A 17,981-nucleotide genomic window follows, 5' to 3' on the forward strand; every position below is an offset into this window, starting at 1 on the left:
ACACACACACACACACACACACACACACACAGTGCAATTTTTGTTCCTCCGATAATAAATGCCACATTATTGTGATGTACAGCGGAGGACCGCATCATATAAAAAGGTTTCCGTGATGGAATCTCCGTCGGAAGATGCCGGCCTTGACATGCAAAAATCAGATCCTAAAACTGTTTATGGCGCCATGAAACCAGACGGCATCCCTCTTCTCTAGTAGACAACCCACTGCAAGCTGGTGATTTAGTCGCCGGGCCGTCAATAAATCTGAATATTCATCTTTCTAAACAACCCCTGTCTGGATTTGGAGGTTTTTTTTGTTGATCACAGTCTGGTAGCCAAGGTGGCCGCAGTCTTTCTTTCGATAATAAATCCAGGACTTTATTGCCCAGTTACTAATTGAGCCATTGTTTTTATTATTTAAAACATTTTAAGCCCCATAACAGTAGGTCACACCCTGTGTAATCTAAAAAAGCTCTTTGTGGAGTCTAAGGGGTCGTAAAGGCCACAGTGGCGGTTTCGTTTAATAGGAGAGGATGTTTTTGTTGTTGATGAGATGCTCTGATAGTATCTGGTGATCAAGCGCTTAAGGGCTCATACTTGGATTAAAAATAAAGTTTGTTCTGATACCAATGGAGTAATAAACTATAATAAAATGTTCTGGCTGGATGGAAAACAGCAGCAGTGCAGGGAGTCGCTTCACAGCTGCTCCAAACCAAAGAGACCTTTATAAGAGTGGAGCGGACAACTACCTTGCCGTTTTTTAAAACTTTCTTTTTCACCTTTTTAAAATGTATGCAATTGATTATAATATGTTGACATTGAAACATGGAGAGATTCTGAGTGTTGGGGTTACAAAGAAAGACAGAGGATAGTCATCAGTATCTTGTATTTCTCTCTTTTGCTGCTAAAAAAACATTTTCTACAGCTTTTAATTTGTTACTTCTATGATTTCCTTGAGGATTATTTCAGAGTTTTCGGTGTATTCTTTGAGGGGGTTTTTTATAGTCACACTACTTCTGTTTTACATAGGGCAGATAACATCCAATTTCATGTTAATAAATGCAGAGTATTTTCATAAAAGTCAAAATAGTCCCGCGGCTAAAGGTGACGTCATGAAATTGCTTGATTTGTTCGACAATCGGTTAAAAGCCTAAAGATATTCAACGCACTAGTATTCATGACAAAGGAAGTCAGCAAATACTTTGTATTTTCTTCATTTTGAAACGGTACAAATAATACAAACATAACATTTATTTTTTAGTACTGCAATACTGTTTTATTCATTTTATTTCATTCTGTAAGCGAAAGCTTTACAAGCTCCTCTTCAGTGGCTGCAAATATTTAAAAGGATTTTTTTCAAAAACGGAGTGTCTGTTATTTTTAGAATAAAACTTAAGGACAGGCCCGGATCTCAAGCGCAATGGATTCCCCGCTGGTTAAAAAAGGGCCATCTGAAATGTGATGCCACGCGAGTCGACAGCAGCCTTCGGTCATTGCACTGTAATCCCGCCCCCTCCCTCCTAGAATAAGATTATCCCCGTGAGGCAACAGGGTGGGCACGGCACTCCCATCAGCTGTGTGTTTAAGACGGAGCCCATTGAAACACCTACCGCTAATCTCTGTACACAGACGCTCGCTGGCGGCCTGCATATAAACCCGGCCCTGAGCGGCCTCAGCATCGGGCCGGACGAGCAGAGACTCCAAAAGCGACATCTCGAGCATCAGAACCGTCAAAAAAAAATGGATCTCAGAGCGATGTTCTCTCTTATCCCGCTGCTGCTGTTGGGCCTCTGCTGTGCTCAAGATGGCACTGTAAGAAATCACTCACTAAATATAGTGAAGAGCAGCTTGTATGCAATGAACGGCACAGTTCCCACATCATCTGTGTGTATATGTAAAGCATTAGATGGAGTTTAAATACAGTTTCTTTTCTTCTTTTTTTCTAGGATTTTGGTAGTGATGATGGTAAGTGATGGAGCCTCACTCAAATATGACGCTGGCAGCATTGTAAAGGGAAAAAAAAAGGTTGTATGACTGCTGTTTTGCTCCCTTTTAGACACCGCAGCGACGGACATAACCGACCTTATTTTGAGGATGAACAATGGTGAGTTTCCGTGATATTAGAAGGAAAGTGTAGGAACATTAGTTCTCACAATATTGTGTCACAATTGACTTGTGAAAACATACATACTGGCTTTTATAGATGTTCTGCAAGTTAGTTTAAAATGTTTTCTTCTTTTTTCCCCCCAATAGGATCCGCTGACATTCTGCTGGAAGGAGACGTGTTGTTTCCAGAAAACAGGAATGCTATGAAGTGCCTGAAAAAAGCATACAGCTGTCTGTGGCAGAAGACTGGCAGAGGGCTCGTGGAAGTCCCTTACACCATAAGCCAGAAATACGGTACGTTTATGATATTAAGGATTTTGCACAGTTTTTAAAAAAAAATCTGTGATGCCACTAATGAGCTACTTTCATTCACACTTTTAAGACAACAACGAGAAGAACGAGATTGAAAGCACCATGAAGAGCTTTGCGGACGTGAGCTGCATTCGCTTCGTTCCACGTGCGAAGGAGAGGGCCTACGTGGCCATTGAACCCAAATATGGGTGAGTCAGACTAAAGTGTGTGTGTGTGAAGGGAAAAATACGCCAGAAGAAGAAGCGGTTGCGTCCATAAAAGTGGTGGGGCAGTCGAGAAGGGTGAGGGTGAGGCGAGCAAAGCCATATCAAATGTGTTTTGGGCATTGGACCACCCATTGAGGCCCACTTTGGGCAACTGACTGCACTTTAAAGTTAGGATGACAACTTTCTCAGCACAATGTTTTTGAGCGGGCGCAGGATGAGGAGCCCGAGGCAACATTAACCTTAACATTGAGGGTCTGCGAGCGAAATGCCAAGTTTGTTTTTGTTGGTTTGCTTACCCTTCATCTCACAGCTGCACAGAATACTGAGGCTGCAACTACGTTTGATTCACATGCAGTAACATCAGTAAGGCTATTTAAACCAGTTGGACAGCAGAGCAGTTCTACTGTATATCTCAGGCTTCTTTTTGGTGGTTTCCGATAATAATTTGTGCAGCGTGTTCTAGTATTCAATATGTCTGTGTAGAGGAATTTCAGTAAGAGATGCAATACTGCAACAAAGTGATAAAAAATAGCTAGAAAGAGATACAAAAGACACAAAACCACTACAAAAACCGAGAAATAAGCTACTAAGAGACACAAAACTACTACAAAAAGATACAAAACAGCTACAAAGAGACACAAAAACACTACAAAAATATTTTAAAAACAGCTACAAAGAGACACAAAACCACTACAAAAAGTTACAAAACAGCTACAAAGAGACACATAATGGCTGCAACAAAAGTCAAATAATTACTGAGCATTTATTTTATGACTGTAATCATGTTTCCTCTCTGAGTTGGGCGATCTTGTTCCTATGGAGGAGGGATTGACTCCTGTACATGTCTGTGCCAAAGGGCCTATAATCTTAATCCATCCATGGACACAAGTTAGAGCCACAACGGTCGCCTTGCAGAATCGTTCTTGTTTTAACTGCGACAGGAAGTGTTTCTTTTAACCGGCCCTCTTCCCTTGAGGTGGTCGAACATGCTACCCAAACACTTGTCCATCCAGATGTTTGTCAATGGTGCACAAGCGTCGCCAATAATGTAAATTACTTGAATTAATGAATCAAATACCCAGCTGCGTATTAACCACCGCCGCCCCTCAGCTGTGCCTCTCAACTGGGTCGCTTGGGACACCGGCAGAAGGTGACGCTGCAGAAGTTCGGCTGCATCCAACGCGGCATCATCCAGCACGAACTGCTGCACACGTTGGGCTTCTACCACGAACACACGCGCAGCGACCGTGACAACCACATCAAAATCAACTGGGACAACGTCCAGAAAGGTAAGAACCTCTGCCGTCGTTTGCGATTGATCGGTATGCTCTCGGTCTGGTCGTTGTTCATTGATCTCTTTTTTTTTGTTTTTGGGCGCCAGCTTTTCTGTTCAACTTCGAAAAGAAGGACAATAATGATCTCGGCACTAAGTATGACTACAACTCCGTGATGCACTATGGAAGGTAACGTTTACTTTATCAAATACCTCAATGATGATAGAAACTAAGTTATGAATTACTGATTTGTTGATGATTCCCATTGCCACTGTCCAAATCTGTAGGACCGCCTTTGGAAAGAACAGAAAAGAGACCATCATTCCCTTCCCCGACAACTCTGCTCGCATCGGCCAGAGAGAGGCAATGTCCAAAATAGACATTGTCAGACTCAACAAGCTCTACAAATGCTAAGAGTCACTGCAGTATGCCTTCATCCTGACATGATACTTGACATTCATGTGACATTAGAGCAATAAAATGATTTAATTTAGCTCTGGCCTTTCGTCATTGACTTGACAGTACAGTGTATGCAATGTGTCAATTAAAAAAAAAAGGGGCAGTCCAACAATGCCAGGTGTGGAAGAAGTGGTGTCACTGGAGGCGTGACGTTTAACATGTCTGCTCATGTCTTTTTATGGATTTTAAATAGTGACATATCTGAAATGTCTGAATGAAATGTTTAAACCACCCCCAACCCGACCTTTACATGCCCATTAGCTCTTTGCATGTCGCGTTTTGAGACGCGTGGAGCAATAACACGGGATTCAAGTTGTTGTATATTTTGGGCTCTGCTGCTTTCATTTCGACCATCAAAACTGTTTCACACCCACTTTATGAACTACTGAAATAACTGTAAGTGCAAGTGGGGAAAAAAAATAGTACTCAGACTTGGTTTGATTATATTTCTATAAGTGAAGCAATTAAAACCCTCAAAATATTCATTCTACAAAAAGAGAATGAAAGTACCCTTGAGACTAGAAGTTAAGAACTTTGTATGCAGTAAAATCCTTTTGCAAATAATTATATATATATATGCTATTACAATAGTTTTTTTTTAATTAGTCCGTATTACTTTTTGTAAAAAACCAAGTTTGGAATGGAAAACAACAGAGATTAAGTTTACGAAGATACCAAAAAGGACTGGAGGGCAAATATGCGTCACATTTGATTTAATTTCCATTTCTGCTCGTGGTAATGAAGTTTGAGATTGGTACACAAGTGAAGACGACAGCGTTTTATCAGAGAATCAGCGCTGCAGTGAATGCAGCCAGCCGGTCTTTGCAGAAAGGAATATAGATGTGGTAGGACGCGAGATAAACCCGCTCCCACTCCCGAACGCTGCAGAGACTTTTTTTAATTTCCAACTTGGCCACATCCCACACTCTTGACTGTGTTATTTCTTCCTCTCCTCCCTTTGAAATCCTACGCAATGTTATCCTTCTGTATTCCACCCCAGAGAGAGAGAGCGAGAGCGGCGGAGGGTGAGAAAGGAGTGTCGGGGTGAGACGAGGGAGAGGACAACGTCTGAAAGAGAGAACAGATTCCTACTTCGCTAATTTCCTTCCCCCCCCTCCTGCTCCTGATGTATGACTGCACGAACAATCCCGACAGCCTCGCATGCGTTCCTCCAGTGTTCTCCGACATAAATGCAGCTAAAGAGGCCGCGGCGCAGCGGTTGCTCTAAGAAAAAGAACCCGCGAATGTGTACGGGTTTTTTTTTTTTTTTTTCCAGACGGACACCGGCCCCTTGAATGTTTCATGACGTAGTTTCAGTTCATATCAATCGTTCCGCGCAATGAAATATTTAAAATATACTTGTTTATTGAAATATTTAACGCCGCGGCTCTGTTCACGCTCCAAGAAGCTCCGAGAGACTTTCAAGGCCCCGGCTGTAAAAATTAAGATTTGGGGGAAAAAAAAAAAGAAAAAAAAAGGATGATTACCGATCTCTTGATTGGCTCGCAAACAGGGCACCGCCAAAAACACACACTATGGCAAAGAAGGAAAAATCAACGGGCGATCGATGAAACCGGAGTCTAATGAGAGACATCTCTTCGGACTGCGAGGCTGAAAAACATCGAATGGAATATCTTATCTTGGCTTTGATTGTTCGCTCGTGCGCCTCCTTTGGTTTCTGCGTTACTGAAGCCTTATGAAACATTAAAACAGGAAATGGAGGCTTGATCTACAGTATAGTAGCAGGGTACCGTAATTTCATAACAGCTTTAAAAGCACTGCGAGTCACGCTCTTTGACCGCACTTTAAAGGGCCCGGGCGCAGATGACCAGCGGGGTCTCCTGTCGGTCGTCTGGTCTAATAAGCGCGGGGGCCAAACGCCGTCTGATCTGTGATGTCACTGGTAATAATGCCGGCATGGCTACAGTCGCCGGGCCGGTTGAGCGACTCTTACCTGCTCTCTCTTCCAACACGATGAGCTTCAACACACAGCGCTCCTCGGTTCGCCGAGCCTTAAACCCGCCAAGAGGAAATTAAAATGTTCTCCGCGAGCGGTGCGGCCATCTTAACTATAGTCCGACCCCCGGAGAATGTTACGGGGTTTTTTTCTGTTAACGAGGCTTTCGATTCTCATCGTTGGGGAAAAACTTGAAGACATAACTGCAAATGTGTAAATAAAGAGAAGGAAAAGACGAGCTAATTTACAGTCTTTTGTGATAGAAATCGACTTTTTTTGTTAGTGTGGTTTCGCTGCAGCTCAGCAAGGAAACGCTGTGGGGAAAAAACATAACAATGTGGTTTACTAACTTGTAAAAGAATACGATTGATTTGTCTCCCTCAGACAGCTGATAGGGAATGACTTGAGGAATGGTTGCGGATTTTATCCACACTTTCAGACATTAACATTGCATGAGAAAAGAATGATCACAGCACACTGTAAATTAAAAGTGTGTGAGTCTTGTGTAAGACAGACTAGCTACAATTCATCTGCATAAAACGCACACGGCAGCTTCCTCCTGATCGTGATGAACCGACGGGTATTCATAAAAACAACAGAAGCCATTGTTTGCGTCGGGAACATTTGATTATTTGCTTCTCTCTCTCTCTCTGCCTTCAAAGCCGGTCCCAGGTCACAAACGAGTCGTCTGCTCAGTGACCCTTTTTTTGAGGGAGATGAAAGCGCGCGCTCGCAAAAAAAAACAACAACAAGTAAATTTGGTTAAGGACGCAATCAAAAGAAATAACAAGATTGGCGTACAGAATCCAGGGAGCCTTTGTTGTTGCCCTGCAGGACCCGCTGGAAACGATTAGCGGGGCTGAGGGATCGAAGGCAGGCAGACTCGAACACGCGCTGTTCTTGAAGCTTTCGACAAATTTCACTTAGCTTCTCCGCCGCAGATCTGAGGAGCCCGGGGAGTCGGATACAACTTCTAAGTTGTCTGAACCTTGAATAGCGAGCCGACGAGTTACTGTCTGTTGTCGCTGCGTTCTCAAACCTCATCCACATTGCACGCATCGCGTTCCCTGACACCGGACTGAAGCCGATGCTACTCAGGGACATTTCAAAAGACAGACCTTGGCTAGAGGAAAATATGTCCGAGTGAGGTGTGCTCTATACGGACGTACGTTGTGGTATTTTCCTCACGCGCTCGTGTCAAAGAAGAAGAAGAAAAAAAGGCCTTTGTAAATGTGTAAATCAGACCGAGGCATTATTCTACAATCCCTCTGAGCTGCGTTCGCGAGCGCTGCACCACATCTCTGTTTGTCAGCGCTGAGGAATTGCAGCTGTCGAAAATGATGCGGCCCCATTAGTGACTGAATCCAGGCTGAGACGGAGCCAGACAGAAAGCCGCTGTGGGGACACGACGATAACAAGGTACTCATTGGAGATGTGAGGGATGGTGTTTGTGCATCGCTCTCTGCGTGCGTCTGATGAGAAGAGGGACAAGGGGAAGAAGAGATGGGGGGGGAGGAAAGAAGGGGAGAAGGAGGGAAAGGCGGAGGGGGAGGAGGTTAAGATAAAGACACAGAGAGACGGCGGGGAGAATGAGAAAGAGAGAAGTGGTTAAGGGAGAAGGAAAAGGATGGGGCTGATAAGACGAGACAAATAGAGCGGGGAACAATGAGACTGGGGAGTAAGAGGGAGTGACTGGGACAGTAATCAGAGGAAGGCAGCACTGGAACCGATGAATCAAAGCAGTGACTGAAGCAAGTGAGTTGACAAGAGACAGAGAGAGAGCGAGCGAGCGAGCGAGAGAGAGCCCACGATAGCCGGAGCCCTGACAAATTGGCAGGTTTATTCACAGGGAGTTGCCGATCTCTCATCCCGTGGATCGATTCCCCCCTCGCCCCTTCGAGCCGAGCAAGTCACGTCATTCAGTGCGACCGAGTTGAGTGAAGCCGCCGCGAAGCTGCAGCCGGGTCGGCCATCTTTTTTTAACGATCGACGGGGTTTTAAACTTTTATCTCTGCAAAAAAAAAAAAAAACACTCCGCCGAATGCTGGAAGCTAAACTCCTAGCAACGTAGGAGCTAATGTTATGCAGAATGTTCATTAAAATGTCAATGTGATAATATAATTTGTGTACAACCAAGTTAAGTTAAAGGTTAAAGTTAATTAAACCGTAAGAAATTACAACAGACTACTTGGGGCCTTCGGGGCCCTCGAGGGTCAGTTGCTCACTTTGACTGGTTGCTAATCAATTCCACTTTAATAGAACCAGAAAGCTGCCTCACAGGTACAGACTGAAAGAGGAGAGCAGAGCTCGCTTAAACACTTATTTTCCTCCTGGCAATAGAAACTACTGTGTAACCCGTGAGCACGGACCCATATTGTGGCGCTTGAGTTAGTAAAATAATAAATTAAAAAAAGGTTTTCTCAATCTTGCTGCCAACCCAAAAGGGATTTCATCCACAGAGAATTCAACAACAACAACAGCAGCAGAAACACAACAACATTCACACAGTCAAACAAATACTTTGATTGCAGTGAAATCACTTCAGCACCAAGGACAGCGCACGCGGTCAGGAACCCGCCCACATTTCTCAACCAATCAGTGAAGGCTTTAAGCCCTGCGCGGGTCGACCAGGTTCTCGTTGTCCTGCTTCACATTTGGTTGAAAATAATAATCATTGCAGTCGGCATCAGCAGCTGGAGAAAGAGAAAGCTCACAACAAACTCTTCTCTCAGACACAGAAAAACAAAACTAAACCTGAACGGCTGGTTTTGTTTTGGTTAATTGCAATAAAATCCCTCTGCTGAAACAACGTCAGATGGTATTGACGAAGAAAAGACGTTTTAAGGTGGACTTACAGCGAAAGAAAACTAACTGAATGAAATAGCTCTAATGCCACATTTTTACAACAAAAAACCTTTGCATGCTTCATTTCAACGGAAATGATGCTATCATGTCGTGTGTGTGTGTGTGTGTGTGTGTGTGTGTGTGTGTGTGTGTGTGTGTGTGTGTGTGTGTGTGTGTGTGTGTGTGTGTGGCACATCCTCTCTAAAGTTTTGCAGGCTAAAGGCAACTTTGCCAGCGTGCGTCCGTGAGCGTTCAGCCGCGCGCTCGCAGTGATCCACTGCGAGCGCGCGCGCGGGAAAGAAAGGTGGGATTGCATAATTACTGCTATAGAAATATAATTACAACCTTGAAATGCAGCAATTATATGTGGCAATTACACAAGTTGTATAAGTCTGACTCGTGTGAGCAGCAGCGTGGATGGCAGCCTACAATCTCCAGGCGGTAAGGCCATTTTATTCTACGTTGTATTAATAGCGCCGCGTCGGCAGGACGCCGACTCTTAATGCTGCGGCTAATCAGCGTGGCGTTTTGGCTGCACTTCCCTCTCTCTTTGTCCTTGTGGACTCGCCAATAATCCCATGTGGATCGCGAGCGTTCGACAGCTGTTTCTGATTTTCCCGTGATTATTCATCCCATTTTGTTTTTTTCTCTTTCTGTGCTTCGTTAAGTTGTTTTTGCTTATGGCTCCGTAGCTCTTTTGACCCTGACTCTATTTATTGTTTAAGATGTGTTTAGAGGTTGGACATGCGGATTATAGATCATTTTAGCCCCAATTTTTAGGTTTAATTTGATTTATACTATGTTTTTTTTCATGATTTCTACCTTGTGACTTGATATAAAAGGGTCCCTCGGGCTCCACCTTTTAGCCAATGAATTGAAACGCCATCTGCAATCACACTGTGGTTTAATCATAGCACAGTCATGAGGTGAGCGTTATCGAATAAAAACGGGCAAACAGACATTGATGAGAGGACAAAACGATGGAGCAATCCCAGAGTGTGTCAGTGAGTGTTCCCCAAAGGTGAGATGTTTACTTGTTTTCAGTGTTGAGCGACGACAAATGTGCTCTTACAGCTCCGGCGCTCCCAGATATAGCCAATGAGGGGAAATTATGTTCTCTTAAAAAGAAAAAAATCTAAATGTTTTCTTTTTTCTTTGTTTACAACTTAATGCTCCTAGGAGGACATGCTATCCCTGCAGAGATGTGTTGCACATTTAAAGATATTTTTAACTTAGTATATCACCCAATTAAAGGCGTAATTAATGCAGCAGTGTTGCGCTTCCAGGACAAAGTGAAACGTAACGCGGATGACAAACAAACAGCCGGAGTCGAGCTCCTCATGGAAGCGGTTAAACCACTAAAGACAAAAGCTTTAAAAGCTCAACAAAAGTCTCTTATTGTAATCTCGTACGGCACAGAATGTGTATTTCTGTGTAATGTTACGTCATGTTTGTGTATACTGTGCGTCTCCACACTTCCTCTCGCCCACAGTGCACTTCCAGCATCTCGCCGCAGACAAATGGAAAATGTAATTCCTTCCCGTTGAATGAATGGGTTGGAGAGCACGTGAACGTCCGCCCGGGCGTTATGTCTCTGTCTGCGTCCACGAGGACATGCTAAATCAGCAGAAAAAGGTCAAACAGTGACGGGAGAAAGAGCTTCACAGGAACAGTCTGGACCCCGTTCCTTTGTGGGCGTCCACTCGATGCTCCGGGGCGCCGAACGAGGCAAAAGAAGCAATAACATTTTCACAGTCAGGAGAAATGAGATCGTTTCCTTTCATGTGAACAGCGTGCGCCTGTTTTAGTTTCCGTCGCACACGCGGCGGCCGCGGCCCCCGAATCACATTCTCCTTCCACTGGAAGATATTTTTATTCAGGAGAAAAACCTAAGTACACTTCTCATGCCCACTTCCTCTCCTCTCATTGTACTTTCATAGCAACCCCGGAGAAAACGGTCCACTTCTGAGAAAGCGGAAAAGAAATCCATTTGAGCTGCTTTTGAAAAACCTTTCAAATGGGAAGTTTCCAAGCGGCAGGCAGTAATGTGGCCGAAGAGTTGCTAACAAAACCACCAATAAATCCCTAAAATAAGCTAACAACAATGCGGTGTTGTGGGAATGGCCCTGCGCTATCGCAGCGAAGGATCCCGAAGTTCTACCGAAAACCATTGACGTCCGGATTTAGATGCTGTATTAGGTTTTTTTCCAGTAGCTGCAGTAGACTGAAGCAGGTCAGCGTGTTCGCCTGCAGTCTACACATAACTCGGGCGATACGGTTGATAATTTTTCTCGAAAAATGGTGAAGATGCAGCTTGCTCATGTGATATTAAGGCGCTGAAAGTTGGCTGAAACCAGGTGGATGCTAATTCGTTGTTTTGGCCGCCGCGCATCTTCCGCCCCGCGGTTAAGATGGTAAATAATGAACAGATCATCGGTTGCAGTTTGGGTTCAGTTTCCATCCCAGTGTGCCGCACAACGATCTCAGTATAGCTTTTGTGTCTCTTTTTCTCAGGTAGTTGTGAGTGGGCAGCCCTCCCACACCCGTGAGTACAAGAATCTAATTGAAGTTTTGTTCCCCCTTCCCATAACTAACATGACATGTTGTGTGCCAGTATGATACCCCGTGCAATGAGAGGCTTATTAGACCATGAAATTGACCAATGTTACCTTGCCTTGTAAAAAAGAAATTGAGGGAAAGGGAGAGGGAGAGAAAAGCTGGAAAAGTTGTTTTTTGTAGCTTCAAAAAGGATGAAAAGAGTTTATCCGTCATCGAGGGTCGGAGGATAAAGGGTGACGGGTGCTGTGCAGATCGTGGTAACGCTGCATAATAACTGCACGCTACGAAGCATTAGTCGAGTGTGAGTTAACACTTAATTCATCATTTATAAAGCATTGTTCCACACTTTATAAATTATGGATTCACTTTGTAATTTAAGTAGAATATACTGCTTCATAGCGTGCAGTTATTATAAAGTGTTAGCGTTTATAATGTTTGGTCACGTGAGAGGCAGCCGTGGCCTCGAGTACGGTCGTCTCTCTCTCTGGTGGCTCGTCTCACTTCATGATAACGACACTTTACGATGCGCCATCGTGAAGTGTGGAAAAACGCTTCATAAATTATTAATTAAGTGTTGAATCATACTCAACTAATGCGTCATTGTTTGTTATTATAAAGTGTTCATCCACACGAACTTGTCATTTGAGGCCATTTCAATAAATGACTTGGACGAACACATTATGATATTGTTGTGTTCTTGGACGCAAAGACTCCAGGAAGTCACTGCTCCTGGCCAGGGAGGAAAAACAACGTTTTGTAGAGATTAAAGTAAAGTAAGAGCGCATAAGAAGCAAAAATCAGAGCGCTTTTGGAGGTGGTGGGAGACAAAATCTGTTCTTGCTAGCAGAGCAAAGCTAGCCGTTTCCCTGTGACCGGTCTTTATGCTTAGCTAACGGTCTGTATGCTTAGCTAACGGCCTTCATGCTTAGCTAACGGTCTTCATGCTTAGCTAAGCATGAAGACCAAAAGCGCTCTGTTAGCTAACGGTCTTCATGCTTAGCTAATGGTCTTCATGCTTAGCTAATGGTCTTCATGCTTAGCTCACGGACGTCATGCTTAGCTCACGGACGTCATGCTTAGCTCACGGACGTCATGCTTAGCTCACGGACTTCATGCTTAGCTAACGGTTTTTTAGTTATAGCAACTAATAACACATTAATCAGAGCGCTTTTGGAGGTGCTGGGAGGCAGATTCTGTTTGAGCTAACAGAGCCTTGTGACCGGTCTTTGTTTAGCTAACGGTTTCTTGGTTGTAGCTCCATATTTAGCATTTAGCTTTTCATATACCTCTCGGTAGGAAATTGATCAGTGCATTTCCCAAAATGTCAAACAATTACTTTGCTACTTTCTTAGAGATAAACCTGCCAAGAACATTCGCACTAACATAGAAAACAAGCATGCTGTTAGTTATTGGACAAACAATATGCGAGAGTGGGCTTTTTTTTTTTTTTAAAAAGGACAATTTCACTGTCGAATGTCCTTGAACACACAAACAAGGAGATCTGTCAAAGCGGCGCACGCCTACATGACCATGTGAATGCAACTTTGCCAAAAAAAAAAAGAAAAAAAGAAAAGGGATATGTTGAGCAATGTAAGCCAATTCCATGTCTGCACGATTCACACCGTAACAAGATGAATGGAAACAGGCGACTGCCAAAAAGAACAAGTCAATCTGACGACTTTCAGTTTAATACACTAAAAGCGGCACCGGTAATGTTGAAATGTAAAATATGTGCGATTAGATGTGATGAATGTGCAAAGGAAACACGAGCATTGTCTGTCAATCACATTCATCAGCAGCCTTCAAACAGATAGTTTCATAACCTCCGCTCTGCAGCGTAGCAACAGTATCCACGGCTTATGTAAGGCCCGCGTCAGGAACACTGGCAGCGTTTCCATCCGAACATGAGGGGAAACGCTCGGTACTGTGTGGGGGCCGAACCTGACCCGAGGAGTAATAAACTGCCATCGACATATATATATATATATATATATATATATATACACTGCACTTTTAGGTCTAACATACTGCAGAGTAAAAAAAAGTGCAACATTTTGGAAGTGCTTGTGCGAGAGGCACCGTAGCAAGGTAATAAAAAACTGTGTTGCTCCATGGAGTGTATAATGGGAGGTTTTGGCAGCGAGCAGGAAGGGAGGACAGCAGGGGAGAGAGAGTGAGAGAGAGGACAACAGGTGAGAGAGAGAGAGAGAGAGAGAGAGAGAGAGAGAGAGAGAGAGAGAGAGAAAGAGAGAGAGAGAGAGAGAAAGAGAGAGAGAGAGAGGACAGAACGGTGAGAGGGAGAAGGAGAGTAGGCGAGGAGAGAATGAGAAGGACAGGGAGAAGTAGGTGAGGAGTAGGAGAGAGGGAGGAGGATAGAAGAAAAGGGCGAGTAGGAGAGAGAAAGGGGAGGGAGAAAGAGACAGAGAAGTATAATGGAGAGGGAGAGAAGAAGAGAGGGTGAAGGAGAAGAAGGATGGAAGAAGAGGGAGAAGGAGACAGAGAAGTAGAAGGATATAGGAGACAGGGAGAGGGGAAGCGGTGGAGAAGAAGTGAGGGAGAAGGATAGAAAGAGACCGGAGGATATAGGAGAGAAGGATATAGGAGAGAGGGAAAGAGGTGGAGAAGGACGAGTGAAGGAGAAGGATATAAGGAGAGGGAGAAGGAGACAGAGGAGGATAAAGGAGAGGGGGAGAAGGAGAGAGGGAGAAGGAGGGGAGAGCGACGAGGAGACAGAAAAAGAGGAAGATATGGGAGAGGGGGAGGGAGAGAAGGAAAGAGGTAAAGAGGGAGAGAGCGAGCAAGAGAGAGAGAAGGAGAGAGAGAGCGAGAGGGTCGCTGGGTAGTTTAGCTCTGATTGGCTGAAGCAGGAGGCCGTGCGTCGCCCTCCTCTGTGTCCGAGTGAACTTCTATGATGGATCGCCTCACAGCTCGGCTTTAATTGTAAGTCAATGCGTCTATAGATACCTGTCGGAGCGGAGCGGCCTGTAGCGTCTCCTCGCGGGCCGGGGCCCTTAGTCCTCCAGGTGAGGAGCCGCCGAACACCAAGCAGGCCTTTAGCGGCACCGATCGGTCCGGGGACAAAAGGAGAACGAGCAGGAGGCCGGTAATCACTCATCCAGCTGTTGTGTCCCTCCTGGCGGCCGCGACGGAGAGCGCGAGGTGTTCACCGGCGATTTGAGGGAAACCCAATCCAAACATAAGTGAAGGAAAGTCAGATGTGTCACCTCACACTCTTCAGGTTAAGGTAGGAATTATGTTTGAACCTTAAAAAGCAAGTGGTTCTCAACCTGGGGGTGCAAGATCATTTCCAGGGTGTCGCCGGATGCCATGTTTAACCCAGAGAGACACGCCCACCTCCAATAAGACACGCCTACCTTTGATAAGATACCCCGACAGTCAAAAAGATACACCTAACTTCAGTAAGACACGCCCACCTTCAATAAGCCACACTCACCTTCAATTAGACACGTCCACCTACGATAAGACACGCCCACCTTCAATAAGACACGCCCACCTTCAATAAGACACGCCCAATGAAAATAACGTAACCACAGTCGCAGAGGTGAGAATCACCCAACGTTAGTAACATATTGAAAATAAAATCACATACTTTACCTGTGATAGTGATTGGCTTTAAACTAGATTGTATTAACTGTGTTTGTGAGTCCAGGCGTTCTCACATGGCTTCCTGATTGGACATAAAACTTTTTCTTTTAACTTTTCAATTTGGACTTTGACAGTATTGTGCATATCCAACAGCTTTAGGCAACATGTAAATTATTCTGGAGCGATGGCTTCTCCGAAAAAGTCTTCCAGCTTCAGTCTTGGATGCGGATGTACCCGTAGAATAAAAAGGAGGAATATCCACAGTGAAGTCGGTTCAGAAGCGCTCGTTCTTGAAAGCATGAAACCAGTTAAACTCCAGAGACGTTTAAAATAAAATAAAAAAGAAACACCCGTCACATCCTTACATGGAGTTTTCTTTTTGTTTCTCTCCCAGGAGGTGAGTGCGTACACTCCAGTCTCTCCTAAAGCCCCGGCAGCTTCATATGAAGTGGCATATCTGGTGGCTCCAGTGAAAAAGGCCCCACACTGCTGCCGAGCCTCTCATCTGCCCAGCAGCCGCCGCATAAAAGACAAAAGACAAAATGCTCAGGAACATCGAAAGCCACAATGGAAAAATACTCATTGCGTTTGGATTCACGTGAACATAAAAGATCACAGCTGAGGGTCTTCTTGTGTCTCCACGATCAAGAATGAAGTAGCTTCAGGCCCAGCCGAGCACGCGGGAACGTGTGAATCCTCACACGCCATCGTTGGTCTTCCTGTGTGAGTTTAGTAGCTCTCGCGTGTTATATTTAGTGCTTGATTTGTAAATTAGGAGGTCTGAGAATGCTGAGAAGGCGCCAAGTCAGAGGGAGAGAAAGATATCCAGAAATATCCTCCGGTATCTCACGAGCCCAACGCCTCCGCTGCTTTCAGGGTGTTCAACTAACTGGGAAAAGAGTGAGTTGATGGCCGTTTCCACACATTAATGAACCGTTTCTGCAGACCGGCCCACAGCGGCTTCACATATCTTGGAATTATCATAACAAAACAACAACAAAAAAGCAGATGGGCCTCCACGGGTCAGCTTGCAAAAAGAAAAGATTAGCTAAAGCAAAAATATGGAGTTCTAGAAAACTCTCCATATCCATCCGAAGAATCAACAATAAAAAAAAAAAGTTATTCTACCATGATTTCTATACCTTTTTCCAGCCCATCTCATCCCTCTTTTCTCACTTCCAGAACCGCTAGAATCAATCGTTGTGCCGTTCACACGCAGCTGCAAAACTGCACAAGTCGCTGGGCTGGACTCAGCCGGCCCTACTTTACACGGTGGAGGGAGAAGGGCCCGGTCGATGCATCAAGTGAGTGCCCCCGCCCGGCTGCCATTACGGCGTACTCTTTGTAATGAGACCTTTCTTCTTGCCCTTCTCAGCCACCCCGTCGAAAACAGGCAAATTACATTACGACAACAGTTTGGTCGATAACTCTTAAACTCTGGAAGCAAATCAAATAACACATAAAAAAAGCACCGACTACCTACATGTGTAATCAAATATGTGGAAATCGGGCATCGGCTCCTGGCTCCGTCTTCACGATCTCAAAAGGGTATCAAAGACATCGCTTTGTACCTCGATGGGCACTTTTTTTTGGGTCTTTTGAGCAGCGACAGAAAGAATATAACACCCCGAGCCTCTGACTATGCAAAGAATAATATATCTCATATTAATAATGTGTTCCCTTAACGCCCTCGAGAGTGTCAACCACTTTGATCCACGTGGCGAGGGGGCTCTTATCTCGCACTATGACGTATTGATGTTAACACAAGTGCACTTAAGAAGAATTAGGGGACAGAGTTGTGGGAGGGAGGGATTGATATGAGACTTGGGGGGAGAAAGCCTTGAAATTGGGCATAAATGTTAAACATTCCAACATAATTCAAAGCGGTGCCTCGGCTAAAAGAAACTGCGTCAGAGAGCGATTATGAGACGTTCCCTGAGGTGTCCCGCCGCCTCTGGAACAGAGACACATGGGACGTTGTTCTCTTTGGACAAGTCTGGAGCTGTTTACTTATCGGAAGAGTGTATTTTAAAAGTTCCTCCAAAGCCCCGGAGAAGCAGCGCGGCGCTAAACCGCTACGTCCCAGTGTCAGGAGTGCGTTACATAACCAAAGCACCACAAGTATCAAAGCCATTTCTTATGGCTGTGTCAAGAAAACGAAGATATTTGTCCGAATTTTGGAGCTCTGTACTAGTATACCTGAAGGTACTGGACGACAGTGTGCACCCGCTATCTCTGTGTTTTTTTTAATAGTAACAGTAATGTTTTATGATTTGTTTTTGTTTCTCTCTGTATTTGTGAAGGTAATCACGGCTGAGTTGTTCAAATGATGTACTGATGATGTAATGATGGGAGTCTTTGCGTCAAATCCTGAAATAAAATGTTCAAAGAACAAGCTGTTTCTACCTCTCTCTCCTGGCCAGAGTTGTTTTTTTTTGGCCTCTCACGATGCGTTTCCTCTGTTCTTCTACTGTTGCTTGTGCTTTTGTCACCCGATTTGAACTCCTCCTTGTTTTCTTTAATTTTTCACATTAATCTGAAACACCAGGGGAGCGGGAGGAAAGACGTAAGGCCGTGTTACAGATAAGATAAGTGTAAAAATCCCTGGCAAGTCTGCCACTTTCTATATATTACAAATGACAGCAGGCCTCCCTGGGA

General features: G+C 44.5%; 2 protein-coding genes across 3 annotated transcripts in view; one reads left to right on the forward strand and one right to left on the reverse strand.

Annotated features, from left to right (window-relative positions):
• Positions 1-17,981, reverse strand: part of LOC137786034 (MAM domain-containing glycosylphosphatidylinositol anchor protein 2-like) — a 166,902-nt gene that overhangs the window by 125,902 nt on the left and 23,019 nt on the right. The window lies entirely within an intron of this gene.
• On the forward strand, positions 1,741-4,312 carry LOC137785487 (low choriolytic enzyme-like). Its single transcript, XM_068576764.1, has 8 exons — positions 1,741-1,812; positions 1,947-1,965; positions 2,057-2,104; positions 2,254-2,400; positions 2,489-2,606; positions 3,735-3,913; positions 4,006-4,087; positions 4,186-4,312. Exons 1-8 carry the CDS (start codon positions 1,741-1,743, stop codon positions 4,310-4,312), a joined length of 792 nt encoding a protein of 263 aa, XP_068432865.1.

Source organism: Clinocottus analis, unplaced genomic scaffold, assembly GCF_023055335.1.
Source record: "Clinocottus analis isolate CAN_PGR_092001 unplaced genomic scaffold, fCliAna1.0.p SCAF_15, whole genome shotgun sequence".
In the NCBI taxonomy this organism is placed as follows: Eukaryota; Metazoa; Chordata; class Actinopteri; order Perciformes; family Cottidae; genus Clinocottus; species Clinocottus analis.